The sequence below is a fragment of the Oncorhynchus masou genome, chromosome 30 (assembly GCF_036934945.1).
Source record: "Oncorhynchus masou masou isolate Uvic2021 chromosome 30, UVic_Omas_1.1, whole genome shotgun sequence".
Classification (NCBI taxonomy): Eukaryota; Metazoa; Chordata; class Actinopteri; order Salmoniformes; family Salmonidae; genus Oncorhynchus; species Oncorhynchus masou.
This window is the reverse complement of record NC_088241.1, coordinates 58961793-58983930: the sequence shown is the minus strand read 5'-3', so window position 1 is coordinate 58983930 and position 22138 is coordinate 58961793. Positions and strand designations below refer to the sequence as shown.

Sequence of the window (22138 nt, the reverse complement as noted above, 5' to 3'; positions counted from 1 at the left end):
GTGTAGATTGCTGAGGATTTTCTTTGTATTCAATAAAAAATGTATGAGACTAACGTAACAAATTGTGAAAAGTTCAAGGGGCCTGAATACTTTCCAAAGGCACTGTGTGTGTATATAGAGATAGTTTGGTTACATTTGTGTCTCATGGAGGACATTGAATTTGGCAGCGCATTTGATTAACTTAGTTGTTTTCAGAAACTGAGGTTGACTTTGGAGTGATGATGTACTCTGGAATAGCATGATCAATTAATCTTGATTTAACACACGCTTATTAATCCCTCAATGGGTAAAGGCGAAATCCATTAACGCCAAGATAATGGAATTCATTGCCCTTGACAATCAACCGTTCTCTGTTCTGGATTATGTTGGTTTTCACCGACTGATCGAGCACCGGTACAAATGCTGCCCTACCGGAGTTACCCAGTAAATGCGTCACTGCTATTCGCTTCACGACATACGATGGAACGCCATTTGGGTCTTTGCATGTCAAAAAAGATACATTTTCATTTTCATTATTCTTTGCAATGATTTAGGAATCCTTGTGAGTAAGTATTAGCTAGGTAGCCTCTTGTTGTTCACCTATTGAACTTCAGTTCATGAAAATAAATGGCTAGTCAGCTACTTCACCTTGTTGCCCAAAGCTAATGTCATAAGCAGCCAGCTAGCTTCATATGGCTAGTGACAAATGACCGGACCAGGTTATGTGTTGTGAAGCTAGCCACAATAAGGATTAGGCACAATAGTGGAATTTGTGGTTTGTCTTCAAAATAAAAGTACCTATTTTGAAAGTGATGCAGGAGGTTACAATTGTTGGAATCATGCCATATTTAGACTAGATAATGTTAAACAAGGTTGGAATGTGAGGCAATGAATTGGGGTATCAGTCTACTCAGTGAACCCACAGAACACAACTGTTTAGAGTTTACGTAAATATTAGCATTGTAGCTCTTATCGCGGGACTGTAACTGTGTGCAATCACCTTCCCAGTCAGCCTATTGTGTGTATTGACATACATATTGCACTGTAAAGCTTTACATAAGGATTGGGGATCAATGAAATGGGGGGTATCAGTCTACTCAATACCCAAAATATTTTTTCCCAACGTCGTCCTCAGATTTATCAGACTCTAAAGCATCCACGCAGTATTGGTTTTCCTCGGGAATAGTGTTCCTTTGAATTGACCAACTAACTTGAAGTCTTCAAGATGGCAGACAGAACACAGCTGTTTAGACCACCTCAAGATTAGAACATAATATTCAATGACGGTAAGTTGACTAAATATTAGCACTACACAATCTGGTGGATAATAAACTTCAATCTGGATAACAAAACAAATCATATGACCAGACAAATGTATCGACAAATATTACGAAAACAAGCAAGCTTGTACCAGCACATTCAACTATGTAAAGAAAAAAGTATTTAATAAGAATATTTCATTAATTCAGATCTAGGATGTGTTATTTTAGTGTTCCCTTTATTTTTTTGAGCAGTGTATATACAGATGGGCAAAAAAGTATTTAGTCAGCCACCAATTGTGCAAGTTCTCCAACTTAAAAAGATGAGGCTTAAGCCAGTACATGTCCAGGCCCAGCTGAAGTTTGCTAGAGAGCATTTGGATGATCCAGAAGAAGATTGGGAGAATGTAATATGGTCAGATGAAACCAAAATATAACATTTTGGTAAAAACTCAACTCGTTGTGTTTGGAGGACAAAGAATGCTGAGTTGCATCCAAAGAACACCATACCTCACTGCTCTAGAGGAGATCTGCATGGAGGACCGGGCCAAAATACCAGCAACGGTGTGTGAAAACCTTGTGAAGACTTTCAGAAAACATTTGACCTCTGTCATTGCCAACAAAAGGTATATAACAAAGTATTGAGAAACTTTTGTTATTGACCAAATACTTATTTTCCACCATAATTTGCAAATAAATTCATTAAAAATCCTACAATGTGATTTTTCTGGATATTTTTTTTCCTCATTTTGTCTGTCATAGCTGAAGTGTACTACCTATGATGAAAATGACAGGCCTCATCTTTTTAAGTGGGAGAGCTTGCACAATTGGTGGCTGACTAAATACTTTTTTGCCCCACTGTGGGTGTGTGTATTTATTTATTTATTTCATAAAATGGCATTAGCACTTACCAGTCCAGAAGTACACCCTGTCCTTGCAGAAGCAGCTCCTCAATGTTTGAATCATAACTGTTCACTCAAAGATTCCTCAAACAAAAACTGTCTCACTTTCCCAATCAATCTCTTCTATAATCTGGTGCAAATCTGTATACTTGGACTTCGTTTTTCCTGATTTATTCGCCATGATATCTTCAATGAAATTGTTGATAAAATACTTTCCAAAATGCTGCTTCCAAAATACTACTTTCCAAAACACTGCTGTGCGTAACAAGCGTGACTGCAACTAGTCTGATGGTCAATGGTGAGAATGAAGTTCGTTACGCATGTGTTTACAAACAAGGGATGGTGGTCCAACCCATAACCATCACATACTGGCGTTTACCTGAGCTCATTGGCTATCTATCCAGCTAAATTTCAAGAAGATCATTCATTGGTCAGAAATACAGTCAATCATCGAAGCTTCGCTAATATTATTGGTGCGCGATGAAGTCATTGCTCGTTGTCTTCAAATCAGTTCACTTCGGTCAATACTCCCCGCAAAAAAAACAATCAAGTTTGGCTGTGTTGCAAATATCCAGAGGATTGCACTGAAACCAACTGACTAGAGAAACGATTGTTTAGCGTGTGTGTAATTACGTTGAATGCTCCGTCAAGTTGATTCACGACACAAACGGTTTACAAAATGTTTCGTTTTAGGCTATAAAAATGGATTTTATCTAAGAAAACAGCACTTCATTTGATCACTGGAACCCTCAGGAAGAGAAATAAGAGCAAGATATCAGAATGTAAGTCATAATTTTACCTTCAGATGTGAATGTCAACTGTCATGGCGGGAAAATGTTTGATTGCTCTTCTCAAACAAAAGCATGGCATTTGTTCTCTGTAATAGCTATTTTTAAATCGGAAAACGTAGTTAGATTAGCAAGATTCTAATCTTTTGAAGGATGTAAGACACTTGCATTTTCAAGAATGTTTAATGATACAACATTGCATTTTAGTTAGTCACTCTGAAATTTCCCTGGATGTTGATCCCTGTACGGGGACAGCAGCCATAAGAGGTTTAACCTCCAGATAAAATAATGGTTAAAAACCTGGGTAAAAGACTTGCTGGCACGAAAATAGGCAGGAATGACCAGTTCCCGAAGGAAATTGCAGAACGGCGTAAAGTTCTGTATCCAATTTTCAAGGAAAATAGATTGAAAGGGAAACGCATAGCTAACGTGGTCGATAAACTGTATATTGATAGCCAGTTGTTCAGAGACAAAGACCCATTACTATTTTAATAATGACAAAGTTCTCATAGAGGGAAATAATGAAACACACAATTCTAGCCCAGTTATGGATTGTAATAATACTACAACAATATAGCTTTTCTATCTATCTTCAGGTATATCTAATTGGAACACAAGCACTAATTCAACATGGTGGAGATATAAACTCAGTTATCAAGAAGGCACAGTATGTGTGGATGTGTGTTTTGGAAAGTGTGGTGTTGATTGAGAAAGTAAATGGTCGCATATCCCAGAACCAATGTATTTCTGTGAGCTTGGCTTTCAATGTTGTGCAGATGAGGGATATACATTTATTGTCCTATCATGGTGGAACAGCATTTTTAAAATAAATTATACATCTAATTGATTTATTGTCTTATCATGGAGAACTACATTTTTTTCAATAAATTATACATCTTCCTTATTTATGGTCCTATATTGATGGAATGGTCCACAACTCTATACCCTAGACACCCACCTGAACGACCCAGATACTAAGGGGAAGTCCCAATCTGTTTTATGGGCCTGCTGTAAGCTGCCTGTATGCAGCCAAAATACGGTCAGAGACCTTGGAGCAGCACCGCACCCTCAAGATTCTGAGCCTGTCTCGCAAGGTTGATCCTGCAAAGCCAAAGCCCCCTGGTGGGAGAGCATAATATACAAGGAAATTCTCAAAGCTGCTAATGAGAACCTTGACAACCTTGTACCTAGCCGGTGGAGATTCCGATGTGGTGCCCCCACCCAGGCAGTGGCAGTGTTGGCAACACTAGCTGCGGTAACCCATGGGGAGGGGGTCACACTCGGACATTCAGAGAGGGGGTATATCATATTATTGTGGCACAAAATCAAACGTCTGACTGCGCGGAGATGCTTGGGAATATGGTCACTACGGGGGACCATGTTGTGGGTGTTTCAGGGGAAGGGGGTGTAAATCTGACCTCCATCTAGGACGTGACAATGGTTAATCAAATCTCCCCATTTCTGCCCATATTTTTGCTCTGTTTTACAGGCCTTCTCATACAGCTGCAACTGTATATGCATTTGTAAATCAAGACCTTTCTTGAGCTGGGCTCTGGGATGGTGCAGCTGATGAGAATCTGAGTCTGTGGATGTTGTGGGGGAAAGGGGTTGAGAGTGTGTGTGTGGAAGATGATCCTTTGTTTTCCTGTGTATGTCTCTCTCTATACTGCATGGCCATGAGGAGAGAGAAACTCCTCTAGGAATTTATGACCTGAGATAACAGCCTGGGTGTAGGGGGGTGAGAGAGGGGGATGGTGCTCCCTGAACACAAAGAGGGCTACGTCATGACAGGGTGTGTCCCACAACTGTTGCGAGGGAGTAAAAGATGTTAGGGACAATATAGGATGATTCACAATAATTGTTTGCTAATATAATAATTGCTTGCCATAATGTAATTTTGGTAATAGTGCGACTGGTGCGAGGTCTCAATCATTTGCATAAATTGGCTACATTACTACAAATATTAATAGCTAATTATATATATAATTTCAAAATCGAGGTGAGTGCAATGGAAATGGATTTGGCGGTTGATCTGCTTCTGTTCTGTGCGTGGCATTGTGTGTTCTTTTCGAAGAATGGTTCCCGGTTTCCCCGTGGCTATGGGACCCAGGGGTTTGGGGGTGGTCTGCCGGAAATTGGGATGACAACCCAACTCGGGATGAGGAGGGCTTTTAGCGGGTGTAATAGTGGGGACCCATTTGGAGGTTTACTTAATAGCAATGCAAATATCATGGTACAGCTATACAGACACTCAATCATCATATTACTTTTTAATGGTACTTTTACAAACCATATATTTTGATAAATAGAATTGAAACCTGTGTCTCATTATGGTAAGTGGTGAGATAAGTATAGCCAGTTGTAATTGTAATGTCTTAGCAGATAATAAGAAAAGACGATCAGTATTTACCTGGCTAAAAGAAGGAATATATCTATTGTTTTCAGGAAACACATTCAACAATTTTAGAAGAAGTTTTGTGGAAAAAGGACTGGGGTACAAAATATATTTCTCCCATGGGCAAAGAAATTCAAAAGGGGTGATGATATTAATTGAGAGTAATTTAAATCCAAATGTGCAAACTGTCCGAACAGATCATCAAGGTAGATGGATTATTTTAAATATGTTATTGGACAATAAACCGATATGGCTTATTAACCTATATGGTCCAAATAATGACGATCCAAGCTTCTTAGAAAGTATATATAAGAATTTACCAACTCTACAAGCAACACTATACTTTATTATTATGGTGGGGGATTTTAATACGGTTTTAAATGCCTCTATGGACTGTAAAGTAAATCATCTAGCGTGTCCTGCGTTGCATATAATCTGACTGAGCATACAAGTATCTGACTGAGCGGTGGTAGGCAGAAGCAGGCATGTAAACATTAATTCAAACAGCACTTTCATGCGTTTTGCCAGCAGCTTGTTGTGCATCAAGCATTGCGCTGTTTATGACTTCAAGCCTATCAACTCCCGAGATGAGGCTGGTGTAACCAAAGTGAAATGACTAGCTAGTTAGCGTGCGCTAATATCGTTTCAAACGTCACTCGCTCTGAGCCTTCTAGTAGTTGTTCCCCTTGCTCTGTATGGGTAACGCTGCTTCAATGGTGGCTGTTGTCGTTGTGTTGCTGGTTCGAGCCCAGGGAGGAGCGAGGAGAGGGACGGAAGCTAAACTGTTACACTGGCAATACTAAAGTGCCTATAAGAACATCCAATAGTCAAAGGTTAATGAAATACAAATGGTATAGAGGGAAATAGTACTATAATTCCTAGAACTACAACCTAAAACTTCTTACCTGGGAATATTGAAGATTCATGTTAAAAGGAACCACCAGCTTTCATATGTTCTCATGTTCTGAGCAAGGAACTGAAACGTTAGCTTTCTTACATAGCACATATTGCACTTTTACTTTCTTCTCCAACACTTTGTTTTTGCATTATTTAAACCAAATTGAACAGGTTTCATTATTTACTTGAGGCTAAATTGATTTCATTGATGTATTATATTAAGTTAAAATAAGTGTTCATTCAGTATTGTTGTAATTGTCATTATTACAAAAAAAAAACGGCCGAGTAATCGGTATCGGCTTTTTTGGTCCTCCAATAATCTGTATCGGCGTTGAAAAATCAGAATCGGTCGACCTAATGACTATATATATCTCTTCCCAGCTCTGCAGATTCTGCTGTGAGGAGGCAGAGTCATTAGATTTATTTTGGTATTGTCCATATGTAGCTCATTTTTGGTCACAGGTCCAGGAATGGCTGAAGAATTGCAACATTTACCTAGAACTAACGCTGCAGATGGCAGTACTGGGTGATTTGAAAAGTCATAGTCAATCAATTAAAAATAATGATTTATCTTTAATTTAAAATCTGTAGAAGCTATGAGAATAGAAAGGTTCAGACATTTTGTGAAGCAGCACAGTTGAAAAATATATGGCAAATGGATGGTGTTAACAGATAGCTGAGGGGTTGAATGGAGCTGAAGGGTGGGACTAATTACAAGATGGGGTTTGTAAAATGTATATAGGTTCAGAAATGTTGTGAAATGGCATAGTTACAGATAGAAATCAAACTGGATGGACATCAGAAATAGAGGAAGGACTAAAAACAAACGTCTCCTTCCTGAGGGGTATGATGGCTGCTTGGTCCCATGGTCTTTATACTTGCGTACTATTGTTTGTATAGATGAATGTGGTACCTTTCAGGCGTTTGGAAATTGCTCCCAAGGATGAACAAGACTTGTGGAGGCTGATTTCTTTCGATTTTCCCATGATGTCAAGCAAAGAGGCACTGAGTTTGAAGGTAGGCCTTGAATTACATCCACAGGTACACTTCCAATTGATTCAAAGTATGCCAATTAGCCTGTCAGAAGCTTCTAAAGCCATGACATCATTTTCTGGAATTTTTCAAGCTGTTTAAAGGCACAGTCACCTTAGTGTATGTAAACTTCTGACCCACTGGAATTGTGATACAGTCCAAAATTTATTGTTTCAACTAAGGATTCTAGCTTTAAAGATGCACTCCAGGTATTGTTTTACTTTCCCTGTTTTAATATCAGCTTTTAATATCATGGATGGTCAGTCCTTGCATTCATAGCTCTGTCTATGAATTTGAGGGTGCTTACATTTCTCCAGGTCCATCCAAACAAATTCCAACAAATCCTGCAATGAACTTAATTTTTTTAGTTTTGTCGTTTGACAGCCCTAAACAAAACACAATAAAACCTCCTAGCATGTGCCATTGGTAGTGGAAAATTGAAGGGGTGTTAACATACTGCCCTTTAAAACAAGTTTCCAACCCCCAGAGCACCCAACTATTGAACTTGGAAGGAAATTAAAAGCTGCATTAAGGGAACAGTTGAGGATGATCCAGGAGAAGATTGAAGCCAAAAAAATTGCCGCAATGGCTCTGGCTGAAGTGAGGAGTATCCTGACCAAATCAAAGTAGAGGACGAGAGACAATTTGTCAATGCTCTGGAGCTTAGGAGGCTGGAGGCGGCACAAAAAGCCCAGGAAATGCTAGAGGCTCAATTTTAGAAGGAAAAAGAGGAAAGGAGACCACATGAAAGGAGAGCACATGAGCAAGCAGAGAAAGTTAGGCTTGGGGAAGCAGAGGAGAAGGAGAGAGTAGAAAAAGAGGCTGGAAAAACCAAGGGAAGCTGAGAAGGCACATAAGGAGAAATTGGAGAAGAAAAAGGCAGAGAGTATAGCAAAGGAGAAGGCAGAGCTGGAAAGAATAGAGAAAGATGGAGCAGAAAAGGAGAGGATTGAGATGGAACGGGCCACCAAGGAAAAGGTGAGGATGGAGAGAGAATGGGTAGCCAAAGAACAATCTGAATATGAGATGGTAGTCAGAGAGGCCAGTGAAGGAGCAACAAGCCAAAGAGATGGCTGCTAAAGATCAAGAGTGGTTAGAGAATGAGCGCCTAGTCAAACCAAGGTCAAGATGGAATAGTAAACCCCGGAGAAGGCAGGGAAGGACAGAGTTGAAAAAGAACAGGTATTCAAAGAAGAGGCAGAAACTGTATCTGAAAGGATCAGAAAGGTATATGCAATGCAGTGTTTGCTTCATCTTTTCTTCTGATTGGCTGGATGGGTGTTCCGCCATATTGCTTACACCTATGCCACCCCTTCAAATCTACACGTGTCTAAGGAGGGGCAAGGAATTGATTTGGAATTGAGCAAATATAATTGATGGTGCTGAACTCAATCACATTCAGGCCAAGCATTCATTAGTGTGTGGGTATCTGTCTTTCTTTCATTTGTGGACTTTTTGTACCCTGCAAATCACTGATAGTGCGTACACTACATTAAAACTAGTTACAATGCAATATAAGAGCAACATGTGTATTCTTTACTTTGTTACAAACATTTACATCATCCTACCATTTTCTAACATAAAAGTGGTGATGTCATAATGTCAAAAGATGACAGAAAAAAAAAACATTTCAGACTAGAGACATGAAGTAATATCCATTTCAGACTAGAGACATGAAGTAATATCCATTTCAGACTAGAGACATGAAGTATGATCCATTTCAGACTAGAGACATGAAGTATGATCCATTTCAGACTAGAGACATGAAGTATGATCCATTTCAGACTAGAGACATGAAGTATGTGTCATGTCTTGTTATGTCTGTTCCTGTCCTTTCTCTTCACTCTGTCTCTCTCTGCTGGTCTTTTTAGGTTACCTTCTCTGTCTCTCATTCTTCAGCTGTTCTACATCTCTCCTAACTAGCTCATTCACTCTTTCCCACCTGTTCTCTCTTCCCCCTCTGATTAGGTCTCTATTTCTCTCTCTGTTCCTGCTACTTTCAGTGTCTGATTCTTGTTTGTGTTTTTGATGCCAGAAGCAAGCTGTCGTCTCGTTTGCTTCCACCTTGTCCTATCCTGTCGGAGTCTGCCTGGCAGGTGCATCCTGCATTATACTAACGTTCTTTTTGTTCCATTGACTACGTTGGAAGAGGATTTATGCCATTCCTGTTTTTCATTAAAGAACTCTGTTTTCTGTTAAAACCGCTTTTGGGTCTTCACTCAAGTACATAACAGAAGAATCAGACCAAGAATGGACCCAGCGGCTCCGGACCCTTTTCACTCCGCCGTCGAGATCCAGGGAGCGATGCTAGGCAGACACGAGGAGGAATTGTCTGCTGCTCGACATGCCGTTGAGACCCTGGCCGTCCAAGTCTCCGACCTCACAAGACAGGTTCACCAACTCCACCTCGATCCACCGCCCACTTCCAGGGTTTCCGAGTCTCCGAAGCCCAGGATCAACAACCCGCCGTGTTACTCTGGGGAGCCCACTGAGTGCCGCTCATTCCTCACTCAGTGTGATGTGGTGTTCTCTCTCCAGCCCAACACTTACTCCAGGAGCGCAGCCCGCATCGCCTACGTCATTTCTCTCCTTACCGGACGGGCGCGTGAGTGGGGCACGGCAATCTGGGAGGCGAGGGCTGAGTGTATTAACCAGTATCAGGACTTTAAGGAGGAGATGATACGGGTTTTTGACCGTTCTGTTTTTGGGGAGGAGGCTTCCAGGGCCCTGTCTTCCCTATGTCAGGGGAATCGATCCATAACGGATTATTCTATTGAGTTTCGCACTCTCGCTGCCTCTAGTGACTGGAACGAGCCGGCTTTGCTCGCTCGTTTTCTGGAGGGTCTCCTCGTCGAGGTTAAGGATGAGATCCTCTCCCGGGAGGTTCCTTCCAGTCTGGACTCCTTAATAGCTCTCGCTATTCGCATAGAGCGACGGTTTGATCTTCGTCGCCGAGCTCGTGGAAAGGAGCTCGCGTTCTCCGTTGCTCCCCTCTCCACATCACTGCCACCTGCCGCATCACGGCCACCCTCCTCCGCCGGCTCGGATGCTGAGCCTATGCAGCTGGGGGGTATCCGCATCTCGGCCAAGGAGAAGGAACGGAGAATCACCAATCGCCTCTGTCTCCGCTGGTCATTTTGTCACCTCATGTCCAGTAAAAGCCAGAGCTCATCAGTAAGAGGAGGGCTACTGGTGAGCGCAACTACTCAGGCCTCTCCTTCTGGATCACGCACTACCTTTCCGGTCCATCTCCGCTGGCCCGGTTCATCTGCTTCCTGCAGTGCCTTGATAGACTCTGGGGCGGAGGGCTGTTTTATGGACGAGACCTGGGCTCGGGAACATGACATTCCTCTCAGACAGTTAGGGAGCCCACGGCCTTGTTCGCTTTAGATGGTAGTTCTCTCCCCAAGATTCAGCGTGAGACGCTGCCTTTAACCCTCACTGTCTCTGGTAATCATAGCGAAACCATTTCTTTTTTAATTTTTCGTTCACCTTTTACACCTGTTGTTTTGGGTCATCCCTGGCTAGTGCGCCATAACCCTTCTATTAATTGGTCTAGTAATACTATCCTATCCTGGAATGTTTCTTGTCATGTGACCTGTTTAATGTCTGCTATCCCTCCTGTTTCCTCTGTCTCTTCTTCACAGGAGGAGCCTGGCGATTTGACAGGGGTGCCGGAGGAGTATCACGATCTGCGCACGGTGTTCAGTCGTTCCAAGGCCACTTCTCTCCCTCCACACCGGTCGTATGACTGTAGTATTGATCTCCTTCCGGGAACTACTCCCCCGGGGTAGATTATACTCTCTGTCGGCTCCCGAACGTAAGGCTCTCGAGGATTATTTGTCGGTTTCGCTCGACGCCGGTACCATAGTCTCCTCCTCCTCCCCGCCGGAGCGGGGTTTTTTTGTTCAGAAGAAGGACGGGTCCCTGCGCCCATGCGTGGATTATCGAGGGCTGAATGACATAACAGTTAAGAATCGTTATCCGCTTCCTCTTATGTCTTCAGCCTTCGAGATCCTGCAGGGAGCCAGGTTTTCACCAAATTGGACCTTCGTAATGCCTACCATCTCGTGCGCATCAGGGAGGGGGACGAGTGGAAGACGGCGTTTAACACTCCGTTAGGGCACTTTGAATACCGGGTTCTTCCTTTCGGCCTCGTTAACGCTCCAGCTGTCTTTCAGGCACTAGTTAACGACGTCCTGAGAGACATGCTGAACATTTTTGTTTTGGTTTACATGGACGATATCCTGATTTTTTTCACCGTCTCTCTCGATTCATGTTCAGCACGTGCGGCCCAGCGTCCTCCAGCGCCTTTTGGAGAACTGTCTTTATGTGAAGGCTGAGAAGTGCACTTTTCATGCCGCCTCTGTCCCTTTCTCGGTTCCGTTATTTCCGCTGAGGGCATTAAGATGGATCCCGCTAAGGTCCAGGCTGTCATTGATTGGCCCGTTCCTAAGTCACGCGTCGAGCTGCAGCGCTTTCTGGGCTTCGCTAATTTCTATCGTCGTTTCATCCGTAATTTCGGTCAGGTGGCAGCTCCCCTCACAGCCCTTACTTCTGTTAAGACGTGCTTTAAGTGGTCCGTTTCCGCCCAGGGAGATTCTTAAGAATCGTTTTACATCCGCACCTATTCTTGTTACACCTGACATCTCTAGTCAGTTTGTTGTTGAGGTTGACGCGTCAGAGGTGGGCGTGGGAGCCATTCTTTCTCAGCGCTCTCTCTCTGACGGCAAGGTCCATCCTTGCGCGTTTTTCTCTCATCGCTTATCCCCGTCAGAACGTAACTATGATGTTGGTAATCGCGAACTGCTCGCCATCCGCTTAGCCCTAGGCGAATGGCGACAGTGGTTGGAGGGCGACCGTTCCTTTTGTCGTTTGGACTGACCATAGGAACCTTGAGTACATCCGTTCAGCCAAACGACTTAATGCGCGTCAGGCTCGTTGGGCTCTGTTTTTCGCTCGTTTCGAGTTTGTTATTTCTTATCGTCCGGGCTCAAAAAACACCAAGCCTGATGCTTTATCTCGTCTCTTCAGTTCTTCTGAGGTCTCCACCGACCCCGAGGGGATTCTCCCTGACGGGCGTGTTGTCGGGTTGACTGTCTGGGAATTGAGAGGCAGGTAAAGCAAGCACTCGCTCACACTCCGTCGCCGCGAGCTTGTCCTAGGAACCTTCTGTTCGTTCCCGTTCCTACTCGTCCGGCCGTTCTTCAGTGGGCCCACTCTGCCAAGTTAGCCGGCCACCCCGGCGTTCGGGGTACGCTCGCTTCCATTCGCCAGCGTTTCTGGTGGCCCACTCGGGAACGTGACGCGCGTCGATTTGTCGCCGCTTGTTCGGTCTGCGCGCAGACTAAATCTGGGAACTCTCCTCCTGCCGGCCGTCTCAGACCGCTTCCCATTCCCTCTCGACCGTGGTCTCACATCGCTTTAGATTTTATCACCGGACTGCCTTCATCAGCGGGGAAGACAGTTATTCTTACGGTTGTCGATAGATTCTCTAAGGCGGCTCATTTCATTCCTCTCGCTAAGCTCCCTTCTGCTAAGGAGACGGCTCAGATCATTATCGAGAATGTTTTCCGAATTCATGGCCTTCCGTCTGACGTCGTTTCCGACAGAGGCCCGCAGTTCACGTCTCAATTTTGGAGGGAGTTTTGCCGTTTGATTGGGGCTTCCGTCAGTCTCTCGTCCGGCTTTCATCCCCAGTCTAACGGTCAAGCCGAACGGGCCAATCAGACTGTTGGTCGCATTTTACGCAGTCTTTCTTTTCGTAACCCTGCGTCTTGGTCAGAACAGCTCCCCTGGGCAGAGTACGCCCACAACTCGCTTCCCTCGTCTGCTACCGGTCTATCTCCTTTTCAGAGTAGCCTCGGGTACCAGCCTCCGCTGTTCTCATCTCAGCTCGCCGAGTCCTGCGTCCCCTCCGCTCAGGCTTTTGTCCAGCGTTGCGAGCGCACCTGGAAGGGGTCAGGTCGGCACTTTGCCGTAATAGGGCGCAGACTGTGAGGGCCGCTAATAAGCGTAGGACCAAGAGTCCTAGATATTGTTGCGGTCAGAGAGTATGGCTCTCCACTCAGAACCTTCCCCTTAAGACAGCTTCTCGCAAGTTGGCCCCGCGGTTCATTGGTCCGTTCCGTATTTCTCAGGTCATTAATCCTGTCGCAGTGCGACTTCTTCTCCCTCAGCGCTATCTTCGTCGCGTTCACCCGGTCTTCCATGTCTCCTGTGTTAAGCCCGTTCTTCGCGCCCCCGCTCGTCCCTCCCCCCATCCTTGTCGAGGGCGCACCCATCTACAGGGTTCGTAAGATTTTGGACATGCGCCCTCGGGGCCGTGGTCATCAGTACCTAGTGGATTGGGAGGGGTACGGTCCTGAGGAGAGGAGTTGGGTTCCCTCTCGGGACGTGCTGGACCGTTCGCTGATCGATGATTTCCTCCGTTGCCGCCAGGTTTCCTCCTCGAGTGCGCCAGGAGGCGCTCGGTGAGTGGGGGGGTACTGTCATGTCTTGTTATGTCTGTTCCTGTCCTTTCTCTTCACTCTGTCTCTCTCTGCTGGTCTTTTTAGGTTACCTTCTCTGTCTCTCATTCTTCAGCTGTTCTACATCTACCCTAACTAGCTCATTCACTCTTTCCCACCTGTTCTCTCTTCCCCCTCTGATTAGGTCTCTATTTCTCTCTCTGTTCCTGCTACTTTCAGTGTCTGATTCTTGTTTGTGTTTTTGATGCCAGAAGCAAGCTGTCGTCTCGTTTGCTTCCACCTTGTCCTATCCTGTCGGAGTCTGCCTGGCAGGTGCATCCTGCATTATACTAACGTTCTTTTTGTTCCATTGACTACGTTGGAAGAGGATTTATGCCATTCCTGTTTTTCATTAAAGAACTCTGTTTTCTGTTAAAACCGCTTTTGGGTCTTCACTCAAGTACATAACAGTATGATCCATTTCAGACTAGAGACATGAAGTATGATCCATTTCAGACTAGAGACATGAAGGTAGATCCATTTCAGACTAGAGACATGAAGGTAGATCCATTTCAGACTAGAGACATGAAGTATGATCCATTTCAGACTAGAGACATGAAGGTAGATCCATTTCAGACTAGAGACATGAAGGTAGATCCATTTCAGACTAGAGACATGAAGGTAGATCCATTTCAGACTAGAGACATGAAGTAAGATCCATTTCAGACTAGAGACATGAAGTATGATCCATTTCAGACTAGAGACATGAAGGTAGATCCATTTCAGACTAGAGACATGAAGTATCATTTGCTTGCAGCAATTTTTTTTTTCTCCATTTTGAAAACGAAACAGAGATATTTGTGTTAGTATAAGATGTTTCTCAGTGAATTGAAATGTCTGTAAAATACCTATCTTAAATACGAGCGCTATAGACTCAATTGTTAACTGTCAACTGTGTGCTATCAGTTTTCGCTTTCCACTTATATGCTAGTTAAATAATATGTATTGTGTTAGCTAGCTATTGTAGTTTTTTTTTTGCGTAAGATAATAAGATATCTTATACAATAAGATTGATCCTTTTAGAGAGAGAAATGTATCTGCAGTAAAACCTTTCACCTCTCTCCATATTATGTGAAAAGCCTTATGAAACCAGGCTGTACATAGATTTTTTCGTAGATTCTTCATTATGCCTTTTTAGTGAGAGCGTGAAACTCTCCGGGTGAAAAAACCTACCAACTCTTTAGAGCACTGTTATTGCCAGTTGTAAATCTTACCTGTACTGTGTTTTATTGCTGTAAATGTATTATTTAGAAATTGGATGACAGAAAAAAACGCTACCTTTTTTAGAATCTTTGTTTTTGTGTCTTTGTGTTTGAAACAGTTGGTGTATTTTCATAATTATATGTAGGCCTTTTCCTAATTTTGTGAAGCATAAATCTTATTAGGTGCTGGTAGTACTGCTGAAACACCAATTTCAAGTTATTTGTTGAATCGTATCATTACTGACTTAGTTTTTGTTCCAAAAATGCAATTATACCAGATAAGGAAAGCTTGTGTCCTCCAATGTAAAGCCTCTGATTTATTAAAGATCAGTTCTCAAATTGGTGTGTGCTCCTTCAATAGCTATAACTACTTTTATCTATAGCAACTTTCATACAAAATGTTGTAGCCCATCCCCAACCTGTTTCATCTTCAAGCATGTAGTACATATTTTGTTCTTTACATTAGGAGTAGTGCCCTTTTCAGTTAGATTGCCAGTAGCCCTGATATGTGATTGATAAACTGTCAATGTTGACATTGCTTAGGGCATGGCCAGGACTGTCAAAGGATCCCCTTAAAATAACCAATCAAGTTGGGGGGGGGTTGATAGTTCAGGATGTTATATCCATCTGCGTGACTAATGGCCCATGGAAGTGTTCTCATACCTGCTGGATCAGGCACTGTTACGTCAAACTGTAAACCCAAGTCAGTTGTGCATTGTTGATGATGACTTTCATTTCATTTCCCTTAATCTTTATAGAAACTTTTCTTTCATTTATTGGCGTTATGGTTCAAAAGACCAGAGCCCGATCAATGTGTTTTTTTGGTTCCGATAAAGATTTTTTGGGAGGGGGACAAAACATATTTTTTTACTGCGGGGAAATAAGAATTGACGTTTTCTACACTGAATTCTCATAAATTGGCATCCAAAAGAGCAATTGTCTAATAACTATGCTTCAGATATTGATTTCTTACATTGTGAGAATAATGATATGTCATGAGATTGACCGCAAGTGCTCAGACAAGAGATTCCCTTTTGTCATCCTATTTATAGAATAGTGGTTATCGGCTGATAGCGATATATCGGTACAAGGCTGATTTTTTTAAATGTATTTTTAATATATATATTTATTTTTTTATATCGATGAGCCAATATATCGGTGGGCTCTACAAAATACCTAATTCTTTGGTTATTCTCACTTCTTGTAACATATTATAATATGATTTAAATCAATCATATTCCCGACAGTTGAAATTGATACTCTTGTGAAATAGTTATTGTTTTGTCTGTGTTGCAAATAGACTAGCTGAGATTTGGGTTTCTAGAGTTGTGTGGTGGTGAGAAAGGGCTTCTTCTTTTTTGACCTAATGTTTCACATGCCCACATGAACATTTCCAAACTAACAGGACTGAAGGAGAGGCCGGTGTCTGTGTTGCTGAGGGAAGCCAAGGAGGAATCTGCTGTGAAAGAACCAGGTAAGACCACACCTTCTTGAGTGATTGTTTTTTCAAGGATTCCATGCAAAGGCCAAACTTAGTGTCCATTCATATTGCATAAAGGAATGTATTATCTTACTTACACAAACATACTCTTCTTACCTCGAAACACAGATGCATAATGTGATTTGATCCATCTTGCCTGACCAAGAGACAATGAGGATGTGGTACTACGTTGAAAAAAATACTGTGATGTCAAAGATGCCTGTGTACATATCCTCACCAGATTTTTTTTTTACATTTATTTTGTTGGAGGACAGGTTAGAGTGGGTGTAACTCTCACTCAACTGAAGCCCTCTGGGCTTATTTGTTAACAGAAAATGTATTTGTCCTGTCCTACGGCTACAGTACCAGTCACGTGTTTGGGGACACCTACTCATTGAAGGGGTTTCCTTTATTTTTACATTGTAGAATAATAGTAAAGACATCAAAACTATGAAATAACACACATGGAATCATGTAGTAACCAAAAAGGTATTAAACAACAACAACAAAAATGTATTTGATTCTTCAAAGTAGCCACCCTTTGTCTTGATGACAGCTTTGCACACTCTTGGCATTCTCTCAACCAGGTACACCTGGTTGAGAATTACTTTCCAACAGTCTTTTTAAGAAGTTCCCACATGTGGAGCACTTGTTGGCTGCGGGTGATTGTGGAGGCCAAGTCATCTGATGCAGCACTCCATCACTCTCCTTGGTCAAATAGCCCTTACACAGCCTGGAGGTGTGTTGGGTCATTGTCCTGTTGAAAAGCAAATGATAATCCCACTAAGTGCAAACCAGATGGGATGGAGCATCGCTGCAGAATCCTGTGGTAGCCATGCTGGTTAAGTGTGCCTTGAATTCTAAATAAATCACAAACAGTGTCACCAGCAAAGCACACCCATACCATCACACCTCCTCCTCCATGCTTCACAGTGAGAACTACTCATGAGGAGATCATCTGTTCACCTACTCTGCTTCTCACAAAAACAAGGCGGTTGGAACCAAAAATCTCAAATTTGGACTCATCAGACCAAATGATAGATTTCTACTGGTCTAATGTCCATTGGTCATGTTTCTTGGCTCTTCTTATTGTTGTACTTTAGTAGTGGTTTCTTTGCAGCAATTTGACCATGAATGCCTGATTTCACGCAGTCTCTGAACAGTTGTTGAGATGTCTGTTACATGAACTCTGTGAAGCATTTATTTGGACTGCAATTTCTGCAGCAGAGGTAACTCTGGATCTTCCTTTCCTGTGGCGGTCCTCATTAGAGCCAGTTTCATCATAGCGCTTGATGGTTTTTGCGACTGCACTTTCAAAGTTCAAGAAATGTTTCTGGATTGACTGACCATGTCTTAAAGTAATGATGGACTGTTGTGTCTTGCTATTGTTATTTTACTGCTGCGCTTTAATTACTTGTTACTTTTATTTATTTTTCTTATCTGTATTTTTTTTTTGCATTGTTGGCTAGGGGCTCGTAAGTAAGCATTTCACTGTAAGGTCTAAACCTGTTGTATTCGGCGCATGTGACTAATTACATTTGATTATTTGAGCTGTTCTTGCCATAATATGGACTTGGTCTTTTACCAAATAGGGTTATCTTTTGTATACCACCCTTACCTTGTCACGATACAACTGATTGGCTCAAATGAATTAAGAAGCAAAGAAATTCCACAAAGTAACATTTTAACAAGGCACACCTGTTAATTGAGGTGAATTGCAGGTGATTACCTCGTGAAGCTGGTTGAGAGAATGCCACGGGTGTGCAAAGCTGTCATCAAGGCAACGGGTGGCTACTTTAAAGAGTCTCAAATATAAAAGATATTTGGATTTCTTTAACACTTTTTCTGTTTACTACATGATTCCATGTGTATTATTTCATAGTTTTGATGTCTTCGCTATTATTCTACAATGTTTCGTTACACAGATAAACCTCTTAAAACACCACCTAGTATAGGTGTGTTGGAATTCCTCATTCAATGTGATGGGCAGAGTTTGCACTGTAGGACCTGTGGAACGACCCACAACCGGTACACATTCTCTAGCATGACTTTGGTATTTGGTCAGCGACTGTCACAAAGGGGAGGTATTTGAATGAAAAAACGTATGCATGAATTCCGGCCAGCAGAACCCCATACAGCTACAACGACAAATGATGGAGTCGTGCTACACTACCTGGACATGCACTACTGTCAACTTGTCTAAAAATGAAGGACAAAAATCAATGTACGCTGTGGTTTGTATCTCGAAGAGAGGGTAAAACTCCCACTTACGACAGATGCGTTTTGACAAACATGTCTTCATAAGGATAGAGTCCCTGCCCTAAACGAATGTCCTTGGATTGTAAAATTCAACTTTTGAGCCGAGCCCATTGTTAAGGAAGTTGTCCAGACAACAGAAAGGACTGAGGAAGAAGAGCAGCATCCACCGACCCCGTCACAGGGTCTGCAGGCCCTTGAAGGGAGGAGTCCGAATGCTGAGGGAGCTCTGGTCAAATCGGAAGCTACCTCTGAGGAATCTTTTGAAGGGAAACTGGAGGTTAAAGCAGGCTCATTTGAGGCTCTCTCTGAGGCTGCTGTCCAGGTAGAGGAAGGTGAATTACCCATCTTGATAAAACATGGTCTGTCCCAATCCCACCAGGGTACGAATGTAAACATCATTATCACCTGCTACATACTGTCATCATGGCTTATATCAACTGCAGTTCCATTTCCTCCATGTGTAGCTAAGCATAGTCCCATCAACATGGCAGTCTGTGACTCTTGAGGAAAATACATTCCACTCACTCTGTTGCTGTGCTTCATTGCAGAATAATGGAATCACAGAATACAATTGGTGTCTGTCCATTTGCCATAGCAATACATGTCCTGTCTGTTCCTTCCAGATGCTGTCCCCCCTCCTGATGATGATGATGGTATATATCCTCTCTTTCTGTCTTAACCATCAGACTGTAACATTCACTAGCCTATCCACTGACCTTTTTAATGTCGTTACTCATAACAGTTGATGGATCTCAGAACACGGATGTGGAATCTGAAATCCAAGGTTTGTGTGACTCAGACTAATAGTGAATGCTAGAGGTAGTCAAGAGCTTGTAGTGCTTTTCTCTCCACTCACCTCAGTCATGTAGCATCGTTGGTGCCGGCCACACAGAGACGGATCAAATGCCCGAAGAAGACATTACACATCCGTTGATCAGTAAAAAATTAGACGAATTTCAACTCTGGCTGCCTGCAAGCCCTCTAAGTATGAACCCATAGAAGAACCCTTGTCCGTTTTGGATGGATACTTATTCGGCACCAGCCTCTTTATTCATTATTTAGTGTAACTCGTTCTTATCATCCTGATTTGGAATTCAATAAAAAGCTGCTATTCAGATTCCGAGATCTTATCTTAACATTGATTTATTTTTTGTATTGAGATTGGCGCTGCCTCACAGGTTATGATAATACCTTTGGAAAGATGAGGCAATTGCTCGGCTCCATTCATTTAATACTATACCTTTTAACCCTACTGTGATTGCTCATCCTTCTGAAAGGGCTGGAGAGGTCAAAGCAATGGCAGGACCAGTAACCTGCTTGGCCCAGTGCTTCCTCTCCTATTCCCATAGAAAATGTTTCTTAACTAGGCCCTGGATGTTGCTTTGGGGGCCTTGAGAACCACCCGAAAAGTTAGCAGGAGCGTTTCTGGCAACTGTACAAACTGATACGACCCGCCTGGGAAAAGTAATAATGGGGAAGCCCTGGATTGGCCCACTACCTGCCAATAAAAGCATTCTGTACCTGTCAATGGCCACAACCGCAATAGGCTAAAGCACATAACTGCAAACCGGCTTAGTTTGAAATGCCATCAAACTCAGTTTAAACCTAGTTAAAAAGCTTCTGCTGTACAGTATGGTGTGACTGCCTTCCAATTTTCAGTATTTATTCTCTCTTCCTCAAGCTTCATGTCAATGTCATTTCAGCTGCTGTCCCTCTCCCTCCGATATCAGATGATTTTATCCCAGGTATGTTTTAAATCTCCTCTTAATGAAATGTGACAACAATTATAAGTCACATGCTATGTCATAGCAATGCAATGGCTTGCAATGGCTTGCACAACATGTAAACATATAAATCGCAAAATAGGCTCTTTTACATACTCGTACTGTAACCGAGTGGCGCAGCGGTCTAAGTCACCATCTCAGTGCAAGAGGCGTCACTACAGTTCCTGGTTCGAATGCAGGCTGTATCACATCCGGCCGAGATTAGCAGTCCCGTAGGGCGGCGCACAATTGGCCCAGCGTCATCCAAGTTTGGCTTGGGTAGGCCTAAATAAGAATGTATTATTAACTTTCCTAGTTATATAAAGGTTCAATAAATGTAAAAAATATAGATATATTCATTAGAGATGCATCTCTCCCGTTTTTAAGATTATTAGATGCAGTACCAGTCAAAAGTTTGGACATACCTACTCATTCAAGGGTTTTTTCTTTAGTTTTACTATTTTCTACAGTGTAGAATAATAGTAAAGACATCAACTATGAAATAACACATATGAAATCATGTCGTAACCAAAAAACTGTTAAGCAAATCATAATATATTTGAGATTCAAATTAGGTCATCAGATGCAGCACTCCTTGGTCAAATAGCCCATACTCAGCCTGGAGGTATATTTTGGGTCATTGTCCTTTTGAAAAATAAATTATAGTCCCACTAAGCGCAAAGCAGATGGGATGGCGTATTGCTGCAGAATGCTGTGGTAGCCATGCTGGTTAAGTGTGCCTTGAATTCAAAATAAATCGCGATAGTGTTCCCAGCAAAGCACCATCATACCATCTCCTCCATGCTTCACGGTCTGAACCACACATGCAGAGATCATCCAGTCACCTACTCTGCGTCTCACAAAGACACAGCAGTTGGAATCAAAAATATCACATTTGGACAAAGAATCATTTTCCACCGGTCTAATGTCCATTGCTTGTATTTCTTGACTCACATGCAGTTTTCTCTGAACAGTTGATGTTGAGATGTCTGTTACTTCGTGAAGCATTTATTTGGGCTGCGTTTTCTGAGGCTGTTAACTCTCTAATGAACTTATCCTCTGCAGCAGAGGTACCTCTGGGTTTTCCTTTCCTGTGGCTGTCCTCTTGAGAGCCACTTTCATCTTAGATCTTGATGGTTATTGTGACTGCACTTGAAGAAACGTTCAAAGTTCTTGACATTTTCCGTATCGACTGACCTTTATGTCTTAAAGTAATGATGAACTGTCGTTTCTCTTTGCTTATTTGAGCTGTTCTTGCCATAATATGGACTTGGTCTTTTACCAAATAGGGCCATCTTCTGTATACCACCACTACCATGTCACAATACAACTGGCTGAAATGCATTAAGAAGGAAAGAAATTTCACAAATTAACTTTTAACAAGGCACAACTTAATTGAAACGACTACTTCATGAAGCTGGTTGAGAGAATGCCAAGAGTGTGGAAAGCTGTCATCGAGGCAAAGGGTGTAGACTTTTGGAATCATGTAGTAACCAAAAAAAAGTGTTAAACAAATCAAAGTGTTTTATATTTGAGATTCTTCAAAGTCGACAACCTTTGTCTCGATGACAGCTTTCCACACTCTTGGCATTCTCTCAACCAACTTGAAGAATCTCAAATATGAAATATATTTTGAGTTTAACACTTTTTTTTTTTTGGTTACTACATGTTTC

General features: G+C 42.4%; 1 protein-coding gene across 7 annotated transcripts in view; it reads left to right on the top strand.

Moving 5' to 3' along the window:
- LOC135522882 (aspartyl/asparaginyl beta-hydroxylase-like) overlaps positions 1–22138 on the top strand; it is a 56239-nt gene that overhangs the window by 21568 nt on the left and 12533 nt on the right. For 4 of the 7 annotated variants that reach the window (XM_064949542.1, XM_064949537.1, XM_064949541.1 and 1 more), the window contains 4 exons: positions 16369–16437; positions 19326–19355; positions 19445–19486; positions 20406–20447. In XM_064949542.1, coding sequence (XP_064805614.1) covers positions 16369–16437; positions 19326–19355; positions 19445–19486; positions 20406–20447 — 183 coding nt within the window. The remainder of the gene's footprint in view (positions 1–16368; positions 16438–19325; positions 19356–19444; positions 19487–20405; positions 20448–22138) is intronic. The other 3 variants (XM_064949539.1, XM_064949543.1, XM_064949544.1) reach the window with 3 other exon arrangements.